The 18,116-nt window shown below is 44.1% G+C and overlaps 1 protein-coding gene across 1 annotated transcript; it reads right to left on the bottom strand.

Annotated features, from left to right (window-relative positions):
- Positions 1 to 612: 612 nt before the first annotated feature.
- LOC131140695 (uncharacterized) lies at positions 613 to 16,485 on the bottom strand. The gene is made up of 22 exons (XM_058091362.1): positions 16,404 to 16,485; positions 16,237 to 16,272; positions 14,519 to 14,975; positions 14,349 to 14,408; positions 14,187 to 14,270; positions 13,885 to 13,918; positions 13,607 to 13,710; positions 13,269 to 13,535; positions 13,084 to 13,177; positions 12,858 to 12,925; positions 12,633 to 12,812; positions 11,601 to 11,633; positions 11,384 to 11,530; positions 11,257 to 11,319; positions 11,030 to 11,164; positions 10,842 to 10,904; positions 10,202 to 10,267; positions 9,968 to 10,108; positions 9,702 to 9,848; positions 9,490 to 9,557; positions 1,333 to 1,393; positions 613 to 1,239 (listed from the first exon to the last, which is right to left on the bottom strand). The coding sequence occupies exons 3-21, from the start codon at positions 14,615 to 14,617 to the stop codon at positions 1,360 to 1,362; spliced, it is 1,887 nt and encodes a 628-aa protein (XP_057947345.1). The 5' UTR covers positions 14,618 to 14,975; positions 16,237 to 16,272; positions 16,404 to 16,485; the 3' UTR covers positions 613 to 1,239; positions 1,333 to 1,359.
- Between the last annotated feature and the right edge of the window lie 1,631 nt (positions 16,486 to 18,116).

Genomic DNA, 18,116 nt, shown 5'->3' with positions numbered 1-18,116 from the left:
CGTCACGATTCCGACGGTGTAACATGTGTGGGGGTCCTTCTTGCGGTTTTGGCCGCATTACGCGCAAAAAAAGTGGAAGATTAAGATATAAGAATAACTAGAAAATTCCCGCGGAAATTTTGATGGACTGGCCACCTGTGCTGTGAACCTCGGGCCCGGTGTCTGCCGTGCCGTGCCGCCGGGCATTATGCATTGCATATTGCAGGAATTATTTTGTACAAAACTATTTGTAAAAGGCATCTAGTGGCATCACATTGAAAGTGAAAGCTTAAATGTGTTCATTCATGTGACCTAACATCAGCAGTTATTTCCAAAGTTGGGGTTTCTCAACTTACTGTCACCTCAAAAGCCAAAATAGAACCAAACAGTAGATTTCAAGGCATGTGCAGCTGGATGAAGGAGCCAGGAGACTGAAGTCGGGGTTTCCCTGCTGAGGCTGCCGCCCTTGACCCAACCTCGGAAAAGCAGTAGATGGGTAGAATGCAGTGGAATATTAGCACATTTTTCAGTTTAAAAAGACCATGGAAGCAAAACCTGTACTTAAGTTCATATATAAAACCAGACAATTTCTGAATAAATCATTTGACAGTTTATTTAAAAAGGAACCACAAGATGCAACAAAGCCTTAAATTCTTGAAGTCAAAATGTCAACAATTACACCAGTTATGAACAGTATTGTGATGTATAATATAGAAAGATAAAACCAATGACCTACACTTCATGTAGCAAGGCAACATGTCCCGTATGTAACTCAACAGTTTAGGTCAGCGGCCCAAGTCACATCAAATAATTCAGAAAAAAAACAGCAGTAATTTTACAAGAAGTGTTCAATGACATTATATCGCACCAACTCACAACAAAACAAGTGATCGAGGCACTTTGGTTCACATTATTATTATCATTAGTTTGGTCTATCAAGTTTGTCATAAATGAACAACAGAAACCCACATGAGCAAGCACCTGGCAACGGAGGCAAGGAAAAACTCCCACTTGGGAAGAAACCTTGGACAGAACCCAGGCTCAGTGGGGCAGCCGTCTGTCTCGACCATTTAGGTTACAATACAAAAATGTTTGGTACAGCATGATTATGCATAATAATGGTCTTTATACATAAAGGTGCAAACGCTTGAGAACAAAAAGGCATAGTGAACATATGTATGTGGTAGGTAACTACGTATTACAACAGGAATGAAGTATTAACACGTCCGGGAAATGTTTCTGTAAAGGATTGTCTTTTCCCTAAACAGACACACACACACACACAAACACAGTAAAAATTGTATCAAGACTGAATTCTTAATTGTCAATTCAGAAAACAAATTGTCAACACACCTTTTCTGTCATGTCCTGCAGTTGGTATCAGAATGCGAGTTGAACCTGTTCTCCTCTGTAGCTGTAAAACACACAAATCACAAATCTGACACTCTATCAGCTTTTTATCCTTAGCATCCTTCTGTTTTGCTAGGCTTAGTCCTCACACAGGAAGTCAGTTGGGATACTCATATGCCGAGCATCCCCAATATATAGACTCCACGTGACATATTGCGGAAAAGTACTGCGACTACTACAAATCTATGAGCTTTGCTTTTCACGCAGCAGTGCCTACTACAGGGGAGAGAAAGAGAGACAAGTTAGTCAAATGTTATCAGTAACTGTCATATACATATACACTTTATACATGTTATATATTGCGTAAAATGTACTGCCACTAATACAAATCTTTGAGCTTTGCTGTTCTCAGCTCTTTGTGCAGCAGTGCCTACTACAGGGGAGAGAAAGAGAGACAAGTTAGTCAAATAAATCAGTCATATACATACTGTATATACACACACACACACCCAAACACACTATATACTTTATCAATATTATATATTGCAGAAAAAAAAAGAGGTCCGATGACTACATATCAGCAACGCTGATACCGATAACCGTTCTCATGTCTTCATGCAGCAGTGCCTACTACAGGGGAGAGAAAGAGAGACAGGTTAGTAACAAGTCAGTAATTGAAAAAGCTGAAAGTAATGCTATGACCGAGTATAACATAACAGCCTCGAACAGGCTATTCATGCAATAGTGCCTACTACAGGGGAGAGAGAGAGAGAGAGAGACAAGTTATTAGAATGTTCCATCATATAAGTGACATGAAGTTTCAGGAATAGGGAGAACATTGAGAACATGGAGAACATGACTATGCCAACACTGCCCGTTCAGAGATGATAATACAGTAATTCTGACTCGAGTATGTATCTACTACATATAATAAAGCGACATCTTCCGGTTGGGGCTAAAGCGTGTGCAGCTGCATTTCTGAAAGGCAGCCCATGAGCAGAGGTACAGCATACCTAGCCTTCAGGTCACAAGCACGGAGTACTGACGTATGTGAGACGGCGTGGATGGATGGAGGGGAAGAAATGGCCACATGGTCATTGCAAGCAAATGTTCATTGGGGACAAGACAGCATGTGTAGACCAGACCAGGGCCTACAAAGATGTTAAGATACAGTACACCGGACTGTGGTAACTGTAGTAAGAATGCAGAACACCTGACTGAATGCAAGACTGCGGTTGAGAAATGTAAATGTGATCAATCAGTGTCTGCTTGCCAGTTGTTGCCTTGCCGATGAGCTGAGTATAGCCTCTGGACTCAAACAACTCCAGTATAGGCTTCTTACGTTTCGAAAGCAGGTCCTCGTTGAAGTCGCCACAAACAACAATGGGGTGGCTTTCCATCATTGCCAAGGTGTCCAAGAGGTTTGTCAAATTAGGTAGAAATGTGCCCAGACTCAAGTTTGGTGGTCGATAAACAGTAGCCACCACAGCCGTGATCGGCACCATGACTTTAACCACCAAGAATTCAAGGTCTGGCACATTCTGGACAAACCGAAGGGGCTGGCCTTGAAGTTCCCTCCGACAGTAGGCTGCAACTCCGCCTCCCTCTTTCGCAGCCATGTCTGGCCTGTTTAAGTAGGAGACACGTCTGTTCCGTACAAAAACAGCGTAGTCCTCCAGCTGCAAGTGTGGCGAGATGGAACCAGACAAATGGGTTTCCGTCAAACAAAGCACATCAGCCAGTCTCAGCTCATGATGAGATTTGATGTCCTCCATGTGACACGCGAGGCCCTCTGTGTTATGGTGGACAATCTTCAAAGTCGGAGAAGGCCCTTGTGCAAAGTGCAACAGCGGTCTGACAGACAAGAAAGAAGCGTGCAACATGCTGTCCATTGCCAAAGCAATGTTGGGATCAGCATATATTTTCTTCTCATCCAAGTCCATGATCTTCAGTCCCTGGAGCGAGGTCGTGCGACTTAGAGCGACGTAGGCCATTCCAGGTTCAAACACGCGCTTCAGAGATACGACCGCAGAAGATAGCGTCATGCCTTGCACTTTGTGCGCCGTGCATCCAAAGGCCAGTTTTGCCGGGAATTGCCGCCTCACCAGTCCTTTGATGCTTAAACTTTCCTCTGACTTTTCTATGTAGGCCAAATCGTCCCCGGATCCCTGAAGTTTCTTCCGAAATTTCAGGCCTGCTCCAGGATTGTCCAAAGAAATGCCAAGAAAAGTAACAGCGGCCTGTGGTCCACGGACAATGTTCATGATGGTCCCGAAGGTGCCGTTCACGAGACCATCCTCAATGTCCAAGTTCCGGATGATCATGACTCGCGCTCCTACAGCGGCTTGCAGGTTGTCGGGCAGATCTCTTTTCCTCCCGGTTATCATGTTGGACACGATGACCAATTGTCCGGTCCGGGGGTCTTTTCTGTAGTTTTCTGCCGGAATGTCGACCACATTCAGTTTCAAAGCTGCCACAGTTGCACGGTTGTGTTCGTCAACCTCCTTATTGGTTGCAAAAATGTGGAGCGTACTGGTGTGACACTGTGATGTTTCGACAGTAGCCTGCTGCAGTAAAGCCCGGTCACTTTCATACAAGGGCTCCTCCTTCCTCTTTTCCCTTACCCTGTTCAAAAGCTGGGCAAAGGTCAGGTCCTCCTTCTGTCGCATGATCTCCGTAAGTCGGACCAACTGAAAGTTGGTCCAGAGGTCAAGGACATTATCCTCATACACACAGAGGGGTTTGGCCCTTCCAAGAGGTGGCAGCTGGTAAAAGTCCCCAACTACAAGCACAGAGATCCCTCCAAAGGTCTTCCGGTTGCCCTTGACTTGCTGGAACCGCCAGTGGACATACGCAAAAAGATCCTTGGAGACCATTGATATTTCATCAATGATTAAAATCTGCACGTTGGAAAGACTCGCCCGCAAGGTGTCCAGCGCGTTGCCGAGTCCTTGATATGGAGGCCTCAAACTTCTTGGGAGCTTCAAGACCGAGTGCAAGGTTTTCCCAGAAATGTTGAACGCAGCTGTGCCGGTAAATGACGTCAACAGAACCGTGGGTTGAGACAAATCCGCATCGGTACGAATGCCAGGAAGCTGCCGAAAAATCTTGGTGGCCTCCTGGTAAATGCACTTGATGACATGTGACTTGCCACATCCAGCTCCCCCTGAGATGAAATAATGAAAGGGCTCAAGGTCGCGATCAGAAACGCGCTGCAAACACCAGTCGCGTACGGCATAGAAGACGGAAGCCTGCATGATGTTAAGACTGCGGTACATCCTCCTCACAAAGTCCGGACTCAACTGGGGTGCTTCAAAGGCCGGCAGTGCTGGGGCGCCAGAAAGGTCAGCCTGATAGGCAGGAACATCATCCTGCTCATCCCGCTCGTCCGCTGCGTTTGGCATCATGGCCTTCAGCGCAGCAAGACATTCCAGGCGCTCTGCTTCCACCTCTGGCGCAAAAGAGTTCCACGCATTAACAGCTGGACCTTCCTGTTGGAGTCGCTCCAAAGCCTTGTCCAGTTTCTTCGCTTGGCCCTCAAACCGCTTCATTTTCTCATCAACGATGGCCTTTGCAGGACCTAGCCTTGACCATCCGTCCAGGTAGAATGACTCATAAGTTGGGTGGGAGTCGCTGGTCAACTCACGGTCCGTCCTGTGGGGCAAGTAGAGTTTGAGAAGGGCCCTGAAATATTTTTCAGGAAACTTTGTCATGGAAAACCGCGTGTATCTTATGACGGCAGGTTTTCCCCTGGTCCTCTTCTGAATGCAACCCATGTCGTTCAAAAGGGGAATGACATTTGGCCCTTCTCTCTCGTAACCGTAGACCACCCTGTAATCAGACGCAAACTCTGCCAGACACATAGACTCAAACGCCTGCGTACGTGGTCTGTTGGCGTACTTTTCCGGCAAACTTGACATCCACACTTCAGCTGAATCTGGGTGCATGGTCATAAGCCGACTCATGGGCAGACTCATTCGGAAACCGTCCTCGTCGGTTTGGAGGAACACCACATTGCGTGAGGACTTCTTCAGGGGCAAACTGCATGTTCGTGCCACTGCTTCCTGAGCACTTACCTCTCTGTGCTTTGAATACGCCTGCATGATCTTTTGCATCTCCTCCTTCTGGTTGGCGTCAGACTTTTGCACGTCCTTGATGACAGATTTGAGGAACTCTGTCATCTCGTGCTCCGGCTTGGAGATGTAAGACATCATGTACATGATGCAGCTGATATCATCCAGAATATACTGGATGTCCATGTTGGCGTTCCACGCACGCAGCAGATGGGGGTTGTAGGCATTAGTCCAACTTTCTTGCGGTGTACGCTTCAAGTGGACAGCCATCCCAGTGCTGAGGTTCTCAACATAGTGCTTATACCGACCCAGGGTCAGCTGGCACGAATTGAGCAGGTCCGTCAAGTCCTCCGGAACCTGTGTGTCCATAAGACGCTCTCTTAGCTGTTTCAGCTTTTCCTTGGACTCCCTCTGTTTCTTCGCCAACTTGGTCCTTTTGGCACGGGCGTCTTCCTCCTTCCGTCTCTTCTTCTTGGGGTCATCGTTTTCCTCTTCGTCATCACTGGTCGGGTCCTCAAAGGGAAAGGTAATTGTGGTGACATCCATGGGCAGTTTAGGGAATCCAAAGCGACAGGAGACATTTCCTTTTCGGCAAGATTTGGTGTGACTGCGGCTGTGAGTTTGAACACTCGTAACCACTTCATGGAGTTCCGGATCCTTGGTTTGATCGGGGATGTGGCAGGTGATATAACGGTCGATGAATTCGACCACTTCGCCACAGTAGATGGGATCTGGTTCCTCGATCACCGGTGCGTCCTTTATCCACACCACCATGTGTATATGAGGACTTCCTCGTGCTTGAAACTCAACACGATAAAAGTAGTCCTCGACTGGGCCGATGGGCTGCGCAGGAGACAGAATAAGCTCTAAGAGAGCATCTACCCTTTTCTCAAACATGCGCATGACCGTGACTGGATTGCTGCGGAGAATCTCGCATTTAGCGTTCCAGTCCAGATCTGAAAAGTGATCCTCCTGTTGGCCTTGCTGCGCTTTTATCACAGCAGTGACTTCAGGCCATCTCATTTCCGCCGCAGAAAAGGTAAGAAAAAATGTTGGCTTCCCCAACTGCCTGGCCATTGCGTGGAGCTCCCGGTGAGCTTTCTCCCAGTATGCTGGTGTTCCTCGGAGTGGCTGCATAAATCTGGTCGCTTCCCTGTTCTGTATGAGCCGCTCCAACGCCGCCTTGTCCTGGATCATCCGGTTCAGAATTTTCCTCCCATCCGCAGTGTGAGGTTTTCCTTTCCGCGACTGAATCGACATGCTGTTATTGGCCATGTAAGTTTCAATAACAAATTGGGCAAAGAAAAGGTAGCCCTGATCTTCAGCAAAGCGTGGATCCACGGAAAACAATCTGGTGTTGAAGTAAGAACTTGGTGATACTTTAACGATCCTCTCCTCATCCATTGTGTTCTTTCCCGTTGGGAACAGAACAGGAAAGGCCATGGCCTCCAGCTGCGGCACAGCAAAAAATCCAACAGGCTTGTTTTGTTGGGCAGGAGCAATGCTGAATATCCCATCCCCAAATGAAAGACTTTCCTGTGCAATGTCAAGCGGCTGCATGCATGTATCGAGCATGAGGCCCGGCCGAAGTTCCTCCTGATCACGTTCAACATGCTGTGCCTGCGTAACTTGGGCGTTGCTGGCCTCTTGCTGCAAGGATGATGACGGCAGGGCGGATGGCTCCTCTTCCCCTTCAAGGACACTTTCAGCTGCTGCACTCTCATTGATGCACACATCCCTGTACTGTGGATGAGTGTGTATCAGCGTCCTGAGCCCAGCTATAACATTCGCCATATTTACTGTATAAAAATGCTGATGTCCTTTATACCGAAGGCGTCTCTTCAGCTTTACCTGCAGCAGTTGAGCTTCACTACGTGGCCTAGGTAGTGAGTTCACTGCTGCTTCCATTTCCGACGGTACGCACACTACTGAGCCATGAACAGCTCGTTGCCGTCCTTTGGGCAATGCTACAATTTTTGCAAAAGGTATAATTTTTGCTATCAGCTGTCTCTCGAGTACATTTAAATCGGACAGTTCTTGGGGAATGGGTGCCAGATCCAACTTATTTGCAACTGCCAGAGGTGGCATTGCACATCTCCTGAGGTGGGAGTCACAGGAGTGACATATCCATTCCTGCTTTCTCTCTTGCGGGGCAGTGCATGGGGCAGAACAACTGTTGTTGCAGACGTGAACATATTTACCTGTCAAGCTGGCGGCCACTATGTCATGGTTGTCGCTATATTTTCCTCGATTGCATTTCTGTACCTGATTTAGGAAAAGAGCACGGTGGCATACAGTACAAACATATGTGGGCCCATGTGCGACTCTTTCGCGGAACGACGATATTGCTGCTTTCATTACAGCGCTTGCTGGATCCTGCACATTGTTGGCTGAATGTTGAGTTCTAGTCATGTATTTAGTCTTTATTTGAAGCGCGCATTGTAATTTGTGCCGAATACGCTGCCCGTTAAGACGGTTCTTTTCACAACGCTGAACATGTAGCCTTACATTAGAATGTCTATTACTATCTCGCACATATTTGTTATTTTGAAAATAAGGATTGTTTCTATACTTCTGCATCCATGTTTTCATGAAAACAGCCCACCTTTGCTTAAAACCTGGATGGTTGCGATATTTATCTCTTAGATACACCCTATATCTCGCCTGAAAAGCTGGATCCCGATGATACCGCTCCCTCAGATATAACCTTTGTCTCGCCTGAAAAGCTGGATCCCCGTGATACCTCTCTCTCACATATAACTTTTGTCTCGCCTGAAAAGCTGGATCCCCGTGATACCTCTCTCTCACATATAACTTTTGTCTCGCCTGAAAAGCTGGATCCCGTTGATACCGCTCCCTCAGATATAACTTTTGTCTCGCCTGAAAAGCTGGATCCCTGTGATACCTCTGTCTCACATATAACTTTTGTCTCGCCTGAAAAGCTGGATCCCGTTGATACCGCTCCCTCTGATATAACTTTTTTCTCACCTGAATATCTGAATCCAGGTGATACCCTTCCCTGAGATTCAGCTTCTGTCGTTCAACAAAAGCCAGATCAGATTGATACCTTCTCCTAACATATGCTGACATTAAAGTCTTTTTGGTCGTCGGACTTCTGTGGTATTTTTCAGCTACGTGCGTCTTCTGTTTATTCTTAAAGGCACTATCACACCTGTATCGCGTGGTAAAGCCGTTTAATTTTTGTTGGCGGTAATTAGTGTCTGATACATACTTGACCTTCATTTGTAGACGTTTTTTTTGACGGGGATCGGGTTTGTTTGAAGCTTCAAACGGTCTACATTGTTGGCACTTTAGTGCCCTTTTCATAGCGGTCCGTCGCCTCGTTTTACTCACTTTGGAAAAATCTATTTGAACATGGACGCATGGTGGTACTATCAGCTCCTCCTGATCTGTCTCAACACATTCTCTTATTGCTGCGTCTGTTTCTTTGGTGGGCTCTGAAGTGATTACGACATCCAACTGTACCTGTCTGTCACTTGCTATCTGTTCTAATCCAAAGGAAACCGGTACCAACTCGTAGTTCGCATCGGGGCTGCGATCCGAAAGGAGCTCATGCACATGGTCGACTAAGTCATCTAAGTGTGAAAATGTCATCATAATCGCAGTTCCGTTTGGGACTGGCAAACCTACTGAAGATCGACTGTGCGAATCAAAAAAACCATAGCATCCTGACCTATCACGAAAAACCGCAAAGCACTCTGGAGCCACAATCAGAAAAGCATGAGTGACATCTTGTGAGAGGCACTCAAGTTGTCTGGCAAGTGGCAACAAATAAGGATCTATTAGGGAATTGCTGCGATCCCTCACCAAACCAAATTTCGGCTCCAACTGTGTAACTGTGTATGCATTGTTGTCGGTGTGAACTATCTTTGGCATTTCCTCTTTGGTTAAATGATTGCTGATTAAACGTAGTCCTAGCCCACATACTGTCCACGCATAGAGTGAGTCTCCATTTTCAAGAACTCTGTCAAGAACGTCTGAATCAAAATGAAACCCCTCAGCATGGTAGGCCAAGAACGTCAGTGCCATACACGTGCACTGATTATTGCGAGTGCAATCGTCATACCTCAAATCCATCTGGGAGTGAGTGGCCCGGACGGTACGAATGCGTCGACCAGCTTCTGTGCCACAATCCTGAAATGTAGTATTTGTCGTGTTAACATACATTTGTGTAATCAGGTTAGTTTTTACCATAGAAAAGCTTACATTAGCCTTGTTTTATCAATGCAACTTTACAGTAGATCTAGTAGGCGTATTCATTTCCTGTGTTAAAATTACCTGGCTGGTCCCATCCATGACAATGTGCAGTAGTGGCATTGAGGACTTTGCACAAATGTCTCTCTGAACCACTGTCTCTGGACTACAAGGCGGTGATGATGGTGTTGACGGCAGCTCTACAGTATGCAGTGTCGCCTTCGCCTCAGTCTAAATGAGAAACACAAAACTAACTTAAAAATGGCACACAAATCCAACAGAATACCACCTTTAACATAGTAACAAATATAGCGTGTGTATATGATAAACATAGAAAATGTTTGTTTTACCCAGCTGGTCCCATCCATGACAATGTGCTGTGGTGGTGTGGAGGATGGCGCACACGTCTCCTCTGTGACGACCACTGGCCCGGGACTGCAAGGTGGCGTTGGGGTGGAAGGCAGCTCCACACGATGTGGTGTTTCCTCCATCTACACACACACACACACATTTCTGTCATGCCATTTTTCTACACCAACAAATGCAGGCTGCATATACTATAAAAAGAAAAAAGTGCATTTTACCCAGCTGGCCTCATCCTGTACAATGTGCTGCAGTGGCGTGGAGGAAGGTGGCGATGTTGCCTCCATCTAAAAATGTACACACACCACTTTACTAACAATGCACACACACACTTTTACAACCAGAACAACATTTTATTTTCCTCCTATGACATATTTTGTTCATTCATTCGTTTTCTATCACTTGTCTTCATGAGGATCGTGGAGGTGCTGGAGCCTATCCCAGCTGTCTTCGGGCGAGAGGCGGGGTAAACCCTGGACTGGTGGCCAGCCAATCACAGGGCACATATAGACAAACAACCATTCACACTCACATTCATACCTAGGGACAATTTGGAGTGGCCAATTAACCTAGCATGTTTTTGGAAGGGGGAAGGAAGAAAAAACCCACACATCCATGGGAAGAACATGCAAACTCCACACAGAGACACACTCACCCATCGTGCAGCCAATATGACATAGTTAAATATGCATATGCATAGTTGCATATGCATAGTTGCATAGCATATGCATAGTTGCATATGCATACTTCTTGCCAAGTTATATTTTCCTAAACAATCTTTGCAGAAAGTTGCTTATCGTGGTCCTGTGTGGAACCAATGAACCAAGATGAAAAAGGGATGACTGTACATGGACTACAAACCTGCAGCTCTCCCACTCTCCTCTTGGAGGCTGGACGACGCGGTTGGCACTCTGCAGTCACCGCCTGACGTGGCACAGGAAAAAAGGAAATATTTCACATGCATAGCTTTTACAAAATAGAAAGTGCTGTACTTACAAGATTTAGATGTATTTGTGAATAACATACTTTCTATGAAGCGGATAAAGTACCTTCTTGCCCTTGGGGATAACTGTGGAGGTCTCAGGGCTTGGAAGATGCGATGGAGCCAGCTTGTCCATTGCAACCAGCATGGGCGGGCTGAACCACACAGGGTTCACAGGGATGTTGCACTGCAACAGGTCCTCCTGTCAAAAAGTACCAAAATACATATACTGAGACTTGAAACTATCACCATCCTAACATCCATGCTCGTCTCCATCAACTGTGACAAACAAACCTGCTGCTTGCACATCCCTTTGCTGGAGTCACGGGGCACCTTGGACTTGACACGTCGACTCCTCTGTTGCGATAAGTCACATTATGGCTACATACATATTCTTGTCCATTTTTCCAATTTTTTTTACCCCCTCTGCGCTGCCAATGAGTGTCCAGTCAAAAGGGTTGGAAGGATGCTGCACGGTGACCTCACCCTTCACGACCACTTTCGGCAGGAACACTCGCATCGGTGGGGACGTCTGAAGAGAAGGTGCTGGTGGTGCAGTCGTCTCCAGCTGATGGGGCACAGAAAAGGCAATCATAACGTGGCATCCATTACACAATGAGATGCCTTTTTTAAAGTACCTTCTGGAACAGGGATGACCAAGGACGATGGGGCTGATGGGGAACACAGGCAAAAATTATTTGTGACACATAGGTTTGATAAACCAACACAATGAGTCACATGCATGTGTTTTAGGGCTGGGACAACGCGTCAACATCAATGACGTCGACACAAAATATAAAAATCATAAATAATAGTTTAAGTAGAACTTTAATCCACGTCTGGTGCGATTTACAATTTAAATGTGCAGTTGTTAAACTATAGGAATAGGCCTCTACGCGGAGGCGTTGAGACTTAACAAAATAAGAGCCGATTCTCAAACAAAATAGCCTACAGTTTGCCTCTTTTAAACAAAATAAATCATATTATTAACTAATAGTATTTAATCAAAGAACAAAGACTTGTAGCTGACCTTTTGTTCCTTTTTGCCAAAAGGCACGGATGAGAGGGAGAGATCCCACATAACAACAACACAAAAGCTTATAGGTTTATATCAAGGCTACGGTGGTAACTGTCCTGGGCTATAGCTTAACCTTATGGTTTTTGTTGAGAAAAATGAGCATGTTGACATGCTCAGGGGTGAATGCAGCCGAGTGACTGCTTTCTCGAAGCATTGCTACATGAACATGTTTAACACTGTCGAAAAAAAATTATCAATAATCGATCATCTATTAATTGTGCCCATCCCTAATTCAGATTGTGTTAAAAACAATAGTTTTATTTATTTAAAGAAAGTTTATTACTTTTGTTGTTTTCGGATTCCATTGTGCACTTTGTTGTATTGTTCAAAACAATTCATTTTTGAACTTGTTAATAAAAATATATTTGTTTGATTCATGATAAATTTGCTTTAATTGCTATATATGTCAAATTATTAAACGATAGTCTAATCAAAATCGAATCAAATCGGTTTTAAAAATGAATTGTTAGATTAATCGATGCATCGAAAAACTATTTTCTAAATTACATAATTACAAAAATAATCATTTAACCCAGCCCTAATGTGTTTGTGATTAAAATGTAGTGTGAATGAAGGTGCAACCCAAAAGTACCTCGCCCGGCGGTGACATAGGAGGAGCTGGTGGCGGAGGTGGAGGGGGTGGGGTGGGTGCGGTACTCTCCAGCTGACGGCGGGCAGCAACCCACAACAACCTGGCAAGCACAGGCATCCCATCGCTGTCACTGAGGTGTACCTGCCACACATAACCCAAAATGATTAGTAAACCTGGAAATATTCTACTTGTACATATCCTTGCTATAGGACATCATCTACTTGCGCCATCCCTACACCACATCTCAAGGCGTGACAGCGGGAAGTGGTCAGCTGAGGATAGGTAGGGAATACCTGCGGTACAGAAAGGAAAAAACAAATCCCTTATTAGTTTCTATAAACTTTTGTTTACCAGGTCAAGTCAATGAAATGACACTGGCATTTCACATCGTTGAGGTTTCCTACTTATGTTAAGCGTTGATAACAGTATGCCTTTATTTCAATTTGCATACCCATGCTAGCTGCCACCCGACGGTACTCCCGGCGCAGACGATCCTGCTGGGCCACCACGACGTTCAGACGTGGAGGAAAGTCCACGACGACGACCTGAATAAATGAACATATCATCATAACAATATAAATTCCACTTCATGTAAATCATTATTTGTAACAAGAATATAGATCACAAGGTATTTACGTTAGGCCAGCGGCTGCAGGTGGCGGTCAGGAGCTGCCCGAAGTCAGTGGCTGCCTCGCCAACGGGACGACCCAAGTTGTTGCTGGGTGCCAAAACACAGACCGCCTCAGGAGAACGAGACAGAACCGCATTCTGCACCTCAGCCCACAACTGAGCCGCCGTGGCACCCGGGGTGGACATCACTCCAAAAGACAAGGGTCCCTCCGGCATCTTCACAAATCCATCTGCAATGGCTCGCAGATGGGAGTCTCCAACGATCAGGACAAACTACAAACATACATGAGGGCATATTCAATGTCGGTCTTCAATGTACTCTTGTATTCAGACGTTCTACATACCCGCTTGCCCTGAGCCACGGCTGGAATGACCAGCTTGTGGTTCTTCCCAGTCACTGCAGAAACTGGCCATTTCCGCACGGTGTGGCGCCGCCCAGTGCCTCGGACTAATCACAATTACAGACACAATTAAAAAGGTAAATCCTCCAACCTTAAACAAATTAGATACCGTGGCAATGTTTTGCACAGTACAAGACTATAGACAATACATTTGACACAGTGAAAGAAAATAGACATTAAAACGATAAAAAAATGTGTATTCAAGTCACAGGAGGGCTGACCGTGTCTCGGAGGCTGGTGTCTGGCCAGAGACTCCTAAGGAAGTAGCACAAACATTTAAAAAACGTGAGTACGAGTAAAACCAACCAGTACCAATATATCTTTGGCAAAATCAGTCAGCAACTACAGTATGTCTATACAGTAACATACACGTCTTACATGTAAACACCAGCAATTTATCTGTTATATTCACATTTCTCATCAAACAGTCACCAGACCAGTCAGTGAATATCTACAAAACTTTAGGTGCAGCACGAATGACAATTATCCCATACATTTTCCAAAAGGCTGACGAAATTCTTACCTGGGCAACCACAGAAGAAGTGGCGGAGCAGGCATCCACCACACGGGGCTGGTCGGCCAGAGGGGAGGTCTGGAACCTGGCTCTCTGATTACACATTAGAGGATGTTAAGTTTATGACAATGAAGACAAATTCATATTCAAAATGAAAAGTGAAACCAATACCTTCTTCGTGGGAGACTGCAGGGTGGTCCCATCGCTGGTCGTCGAGGGTGGGGACCCAGGCTGTGAACAATGTCAATGTAGTACATATTGGTCCCAAAGGAATATTCTCTTTAATCATTTAGTACAGCTACAACACTGTAGTAAGAAATCAGTCATAAGAGGAAAAGTACCTGCTGGGGTGCGCTGGTCTGGCCCGTCTGTGGATCAGCAAGGTCCAGCTTCCTCCATCGGCGCTTCGCTGCTTCGGAACGCTTCCCCTTCCGTGGCATCCTGTTCACAGCAAAGACAAAAGCACAAAAACACTTCCCAACACTTGAATGTTGAAAATACAGCAGTAGTACACTGCAAAGTACTAGGATAGTACTTTTTCCCAGTGTGTGTGTGCGTGGATGGATGTGTGGATGGATGGATGGATGGATGGATGGATGGTGTGTAGTGTTTTCAGTGACTCTAGTTTAGCAATATATGGTGTGTGTTGTTTATGCACTGATGTCTTCTCTGGTGTATAGATATGAATGTAGTGATTAGCTAATGGTGGTAGGGGCTGATGATGATGATGATGCTTTCAGTCGCCTTCAGCTGCCAACAGATTTCCAAATCTCGCAATGTGCAATGCTCAGGGAGATGCTGGAAAGAACAGAAAATATTTTAATTCATTAAACAAATCAGGATTAATATTTGCTAAACAACCCTGAGACCTCTGCTGATTAGAACAATAGCAAATTTGAAATGAGCTAATTTCCCCACTGAGGGATGAATAATTGCATATCTTATCAATATAGCATCAATGTGTTGCGATACAATTGTAAATAGTTCTCAAAACGTCAATTCCACTTTGAACAAACACATCAGTCTGAGCACATGGGACCACAGCACCTGCAGCTAGCATGCTCCATACTCAACCCACACTACATACACATGCAAAGAACCCCTCTCTTTAGTATACGTTTTCTCATTTTTACCTTTAAAAGGCAACAAAAGCAAGCAGTGTGAGCACATGGTACCACCGAGCACATGCACATAACTTATTTTGCATCCATAAGCAATCCAAACTACAAAAACATGTTAGAAAAAACATATTTTAAATATGTTGTATTATAGTAACGTTTAAAGGTAAAGAGAGCATTATTGCTGTCAAAAAGCATCAATCGTCACATTAATCATGCACACATAGGACCATGGACCAAGCTAGCTTAAAACATGCACATAGCTTATTTTGCATCCATAAGCAATCCACACTATTAAAACATGCTAGAAAAACATCTTTTAAATATGTTGTATTATTTTAATGTTTAAAGGTAAAGAGAGCATTATTGCTGGCAAAAAGCATCAATCGTCACAATCATGCACACATAGGACCATGGACCAAGCTAGCTTAAACATGCACATAGCTTATTTTGCATCCATAAGCAATCCACACTATTAAAACATGCTAGAAAAACATCTTTTAAATATGTTGTATTATTTTAATGTTTAAAAGGTAAAGAGAGCATTATTGCTGGCAAAAAGCATCAATCATCACATTAATCATGCACACATAGGACCGCATGGACCAAACTAGCTTAAAACATGCAGACAACAGCTATCAAACAACAGCTAAAAGAACTTTTAAAACATGATAGAAATATTCTTAAAGTAAATGTATGCACTTTTGTACTTTCACCAAGCGTGTATTTTAGCTGTACAACCAACAGGTTGAATCAACCAATTGCAAGTTGGGTGTGGCACTGAACTTTAGCAAAAGAGATCACCAAGGCAAACAAACATACTTTCTACATCTATCAACGTTCATATCTAACTTCATATTTGTCCATAAACTACAATTGACAAGTAACAAAAACAACAGTACTCTTAATATAAAGGAGCATAATTGGATGCGTCTACTTACCTCAGTCGCAAGGAAGGAGTGAACTCGCTGATTGATCTGGTTGCGCATGCGTTGGTTGATCAGCCAACCAGGAGATCCAGATGGCGATATTGTATATGATGATATTTTATGGATCGATACCAAGTCGAAATTGATATCAGATACTGCTAAGGTATAGGTCCAATTACCGGGATCGGCGCTGTTCATACTGGATCGGCAAAATCCACCCCTCCCCCTTGTCTTTGGAAGCCATTAACACCACACACTCAACCTCAACGAAACGTTATGTGATAAATGAATTAAAAATAATATACAACCTGTAAAATGATTGTTAGTTTTATTTTTTTAAACGAGATTGAATTTGTGTTAAATAAAAACAACTACAAATACAATAAATACAACAGAGGCAGTTCTGCTTCAATGATGCATTAAGCAACCCACGCTGTGGCCCCTCCCCCACCCCACCGTCATTTCATTACATAGATTTTCACTATTTAAACTACCAATACTATCAGTGATGTGGTATATGTGATCAGATAATGTACTCATAATAATAATAATAATAGTCCAACACAATTAAATCCAAAACAAATAGAGAAATGACAAAAGTATATTTTATTTTAAAATCTTATTTTAATATTATTTACTAGTATATTGTTATTTTAATATTAATTTGAAATATATATATTTAAAAATATTTTATATTCAGTGTACAACTCCCACCCCCACAACTGTTGTATTTATATCCCTGTTAATACAATTTCAACTGTAAGTCAAGAAAATACGGCAGCGAGTGGTTAGCGCACAGGCCTCACAGCAAGAAGACCCGAGTTCAATTCCACCCTTGGCCATCTCTGTGCATGCGTGCGTGCATGCACGCATGCATTCCGGGTATTCCGGTGTCATCCCACATTTCCCAAAACATGCGTGGTAGCTTCATAGGCTACTCCAAATTGCCCATAGGTATGAATGTGAGTGTGAATGGTTGTTTGTCTATATGTGCCCTGGGATTGGCTGGCCACCAGTCCAGGGTGGACCCCGCCTCTTGCCCTAGACACAACGAGACACAGCATACCCCCATCCGAGTGAAGATAAGCTGCATAGAAAAAGGATGAATGGACGAACAGTTAGCATAGTAGCACCTATAGCATGAACTACCCAATGTGCCAGGGCAGTTCAATAGTAATTTTTTTTACTATTATACTAGTATATACCATGCCATGGGTTTATTTACATTTAAACATGAATCAGCATGCTAGCACCGAATAACATAGCATGAAGTGGTGAAAGTGCCAAGTCACTCCTGTAATGTCTGTACATGATGTCATGCGTGGTTTTACAATTATCCATACAGTAATGACAGGTGTTGATATGATAGGTGTTGATAATGGGAATATGTATTTCATACTCCAGTCATATGAAGTGACTGCAGTCACTGTGCTTACTTTTAAAGAGACAAGTTTTAAAATCTACCAGATACATGAGATATCTAAGATCATGTAAGGAGTTAGCATTGTCGCATCTAGCAAGTAAACACCAAGTCCATAAAGTAGTCAGGCATTCCCATAGTGTCCCTACATCATGCCACATTTGTAATTATATTTAGACATGAGTAAATAACCTAAATGCATATTAACATATTAAAAACATATTAACGGCTACCATGCTAGCACCCAGCAACATAGCATCAAGTCGTGAAAGTTGCCAGGCACTGCTGTGGTGTCTGTACATGTCATGTGTTGTTTTCCAATTGAAAGCAGCACTTGCATTGCCATGGAGTACTAAAGAGCAGAGAGTGTGTGACATGCGGGTCGATACTCAACTATCGATTCCTGACATGATGATAACACTTGATAAGTCATGATAAGTTTATTGCTGTATCATGGATTCTATAAAAATGT

The sequence above is a fragment of the Doryrhamphus excisus genome, chromosome 13, assembly GCF_030265055.1.
Source record: "Doryrhamphus excisus isolate RoL2022-K1 chromosome 13, RoL_Dexc_1.0, whole genome shotgun sequence".
NCBI lineage: Eukaryota > Metazoa > Chordata > Actinopteri > Syngnathiformes > Syngnathidae > Doryrhamphus > Doryrhamphus excisus.
This window is presented reverse-complemented; position numbering and strand designations above follow the sequence as displayed.

Bases quoted from the DNA above. Each gene is read 5' to 3' on its own strand.
- LOC131140695 (XM_058091362.1), bottom strand. From the start codon at position 14,617: ATGCCACGGAAGGGGAAGCGTTCCGAAGCAGCGAAGCGCCGATGGAGG. The intron at 13,178-13,268 runs GTAAATACCTTG...TCATTTATTCAG, and splicing joins CCTGCAGCCGCTGGCCTAAC to GTCGTCGTCGTGGACTTTCC. The intron at 10,109-10,201 runs GTAAAATGCACT...GTGTGTGTGTAG, and splicing joins TACAGGATGAGGCCAGCTGG to ATGGAGGAAACACCACATCG.